General features: G+C 32.3%; 1 protein-coding gene across 6 annotated transcripts; it reads right to left on the bottom strand.

Annotated features, from left to right (window-relative positions):
• Window positions 1-444: 444 nt before the first annotated feature.
• Window positions 445-2,836, bottom strand: LOC114181369 (probable RNA-binding protein 18). Of its 6 annotated transcripts, none has more exons than XM_028067798.1 (6): window positions 2,665-2,836; window positions 2,237-2,357; window positions 1,758-1,821; window positions 1,197-1,264; window positions 963-1,089; window positions 445-888 (listed from the first exon to the last, which is right to left on the bottom strand). In XM_028067798.1, the coding sequence occupies exons 3-6, from the start codon at window positions 1,758-1,760 to the stop codon at window positions 604-606; spliced, it is 483 nt and encodes a 160-aa protein (XP_027923599.1). In that variant the 5' UTR covers window positions 1,761-1,821; window positions 2,237-2,357; window positions 2,665-2,836; the 3' UTR covers window positions 445-603. The 6 variants fall into 6 exon arrangements, with proteins under 6 accessions (XP_027923599.1, XP_027923600.1, XP_027923598.1 ...); XM_028067799.1 differs by lacking the exon at window positions 2,665-2,836 and adding an exon at window positions 2,467-2,616; XM_028067797.1 differs by lacking the exon at window positions 2,237-2,357 and having other exon boundaries at window positions 2,665-2,835.
• Between the last annotated feature and the right edge of the window lie 951 nt (window positions 2,837-3,787).

Here is a 3,787-nt window from a genome sequence, read left to right as displayed (position 1 = left end):
ATAAGTATAAATTTAGATATTGTGCCTTCGTATGTAAATAATTTTTTTTCCTGTGAACTGATTGTAAAATTATTTAATTATATTATTACATTAACTTTTGTTGAAAATGAAATATTTTACTAAAAATAACTGTACAAATCTTTCCAATTGTTTTAAAGAATATTCCTATTCTTGAAACCTCATTTTCTAGAAGGTGAATTGATTAAACATATTAACTTTCCCATGTTAAATGCTATAAAATCTTGAAATGAAATTATACTGAATTGTTTAGGGAATGTAGCTCAATTGATTCCACAGTTGTTATAAAGCCCAAAAACCAAGACCTCATTTTTAAACATATATTTTATAAAAATGAAAAAATAAATCATTTATATCTAATTCCTTTTTAATGGCTTTCTAAGAAAATAAAAAAGCATAATTTTTCTAACTTAAGAGAGCCTCAACTAGCTAAAATCCCGTTAGATTTCAATTTGGATAGTTTCAGATGGAAAGTTAGTATCTCCAGTTACAATCTGACTTATGGCCTAAAAACCAACCTGAACTAAACATGTGAATGTCAAATTTATGGAATGATCCCTTCATTATATACTCACAGAATCTGACTCAACAAATATTCTCACTTTGCTTCTGCTTCTTGGTCCTAGAACTCTCCTCCTCTAAGGATTTCAGTTTATTTTTTATAGCAGCTATCTTTGCAGTGCGACTTGTCTGTCCCATGGCACCACCACCACCACCACCACCAATGAGAAGCATCTTGTGCCCTTCACTTGCTGCCTTTGTAGACTTATCAGCTGTTTCCAGCAAACACTTCTCACCGGCAAGACGAACAACCAGCGGCCGGCCGCAGGCGAACCTCCCGTGCATTTTCTCCTTGGCTAATTCTGCTTCCTGCATTCTCACTTTAACGATGGAAATCAGAAATTGCTAGAAACTGACTTAGGTAATGAGTGCAATCAACTTACCTCTTTTGTGCTATACTGGATGAAAGCAAAGCCACGTGGCTCCCCACGTTTCGGGCCACGTGTGTGCCATAAGAAGTCCTCAGAAATTATCTTTCCATAAGGAGAAAACATTTTGAGCAAAGCAGCTCTGGAAAGCATTGAAAAGAAAATGAAAGAATAAGTATGACAGTATGTCCATGAAACACAGAACAAAAACCAAAGTCAAGTCTTTGGTGGCTAGTTGGCAAGTCTCACTCTGTAATTCTAAGATCAAGGTTACCAATATAGAGTCTACTTTCACTCTTATCATCAATACTGGCATCCTGCATTCAGTGATACATAAAATAAGTGTTACATAGAATTGACATGCAAGATAGCAAAATCCAAATGAACAATTTTGGGTACTTTCATATATTCATATTAGTTAAGTGGATTCTAAGAATTCCGAAATTTGAATCTATTCCTGAATGTGTTGTTTCTATGAGAGATTGGATGTGCTCCTTCTTAGCTCTATTTTGAGGAGGATATTTTGTCAATCCCCTAATACCTTTTTCAGTTTAATAGAAATTATTGAATATCTACTTACTTTTCATGCACTAGATAGAGTTTCCTCCATGTAAAAATATACATGTAATGCTTCGACTAGGACAAAAATATTGACAACCTAAGAACAGTGCAAAACCTTAACCCCCTCAGACAAGCAATTCTAAAATGAGACATTGCAAGATCTCTCAACCAGTCATGAAGAGCGGAAAAGCAAAGTTTATAAAATTACACAAAAATTAAATCAAGTAGCAAATACACACATTGACATACCATGACAGCAAAGAACACAAGTGATACTTCAACCAAAACTCTGATTCATAGAATGTACATCAACCTGCGCATGAAGAATCCACCATAACCGTTAACGTTACTCAAAATAGCAAGTTCACAAGTGTCACTGACATAATCAACTACGATAGGGTTACTTAGATCTAGTCCACTGAATGCAATTCCATGATGTACAATCATCTCTTAGCCAAACATAAGAAGCAATATTTTTCTTTGCAGTCGCAAATTCAACAGAACGTTGAAGTTAATTATATACATTATCAGTACAAAGCATTTTTACCTAAACATCTAATAAGATTTGATCATTTTACCACATCATCTTATTTACAAATATGGCCAAGCAATAAGCTAAATTCTTGTTAGATGCATGTAGCGGATATAACTTAAACTCTTTGCATTAACAAAACTGGAAGAAGCAATGAAGTAAACAAGATAAACGAATCCCAAGTTTTCCTAAATACCAATTACTTGTCAAGTTAACACCCTCTGCACTTCTGAAATGACCCAGTTGCACATAATTCCAAAGGAATTTTCATTTACCCAGAAGCTAAAAACGAAAATTTTTAGCACAATCCATCCATGCTGCAAAATCAAATTCGCAAATTTTCCAAATGGGTTCATAAGTTCATCATTGCAGGAGCAGACTTACACTCTAAATTAAAAAAGGAAATAAAGAAAAAGGAAAACAAACCTTGAAAGAATCCCATTCAAATTACACTGGATGACTAACTATACGATGCATTAACCATTTTTTTTTTCTGCGCCTAGCAATTAACAATCAATTATATTATCCCTAAATTACCCATCTCGTCTACCTATATTTTAAAAAAATAATTAACTCCTGACAGAATATTATAAAAGAAAAATTAAGAGATAGGTAGAAGGTTACCGTTTAATAAAATTATGGTCGTCGATTGTGGCGAACAGATGGAAAAACCAACAAATTAGGGTTGTACACCCTCTCTCTCTATAACTGATGCAGATTGCAGAAGAAGAACCGAAAAAGAAGCAAACAAGGTCGTGTTGCTTCACCTTCCCATTGAACTGGTCTTAATCAAATGGAAACAAACCCACTATCCAAATTGCAATTATTTTCTGTAGGTTTCTTCCTGCACCGCCTATTTTTTCTTCCTGCACCCCAATAAAAAGTTATATTCCCCAAACTACCCCTCATAAAAATATAATAAATATCCCTTCACCTTCTTGTTTTTAATATTTTCTGGAACACTTAATACTAAATATAAGAAAGAAATTTTGAAATGAATATTTTAAAAGGTACAGTCATGAATATTTTTTCAAAACACTTATTTTAAAAATGTTTTTATATTCTAGAACCTCCATTCCGAAATATAAAAAGAAATCAGCGTATTTTAATCTAAAAATATATTTCAGAATACATATTCTGAAAAAAGAAAATTGAAACCACTGTTTCAAAAAATATTTTTAAATTTAGAAAAGTCTTCCACAACCATCATTCCGAAATATATAAGACAATTTCCAAAATGAGTATTTCAGAATGTATTTATCATTTTAGAAATACTTTTCGAAACAATTATTCTATAAATTTCTTTTTGTTATGAATTAATGGTCGTCCATTGATTTATACAATTACTCATATGATTGATAATCATATTATTCATTACTCTTTATGATGTAATATTTTGTATTTACTATTTGATTTTATATCCTTTCTGGGTTACCATATTGTATCTATAAATAGGACTCGTCCTATCAGTAATTAGACACACATACAAACAGAAGTTGTTCCCTACTCTCTCATTCTCTATTCTTCCTCTCCTTTGTCTCTCTTATTACCTTTATTTTATAACACGTTATCAGCACGAGGGTTATCCAACTGAGCGTGAAGGCATATTTTTTTCTCCCTAAGAACAACGCTCTATATTCCTTAACCGAGGTTCTTTCTAATCTTTTTCTCATTCACAAACTTTATCTCATTTTCTTTTTGTGTAATGATAATTGTTTGATTTATTTTTCTCTGTCATATTATTATT

Source organism: Vigna unguiculata, chromosome 4 (assembly GCF_004118075.2).
Source record: "Vigna unguiculata cultivar IT97K-499-35 chromosome 4, ASM411807v1, whole genome shotgun sequence".
Taxonomy (NCBI): Eukaryota; Viridiplantae; Streptophyta; class Magnoliopsida; order Fabales; family Fabaceae; genus Vigna; species Vigna unguiculata.
This window is presented reverse-complemented; position numbering and strand designations above follow the sequence as displayed.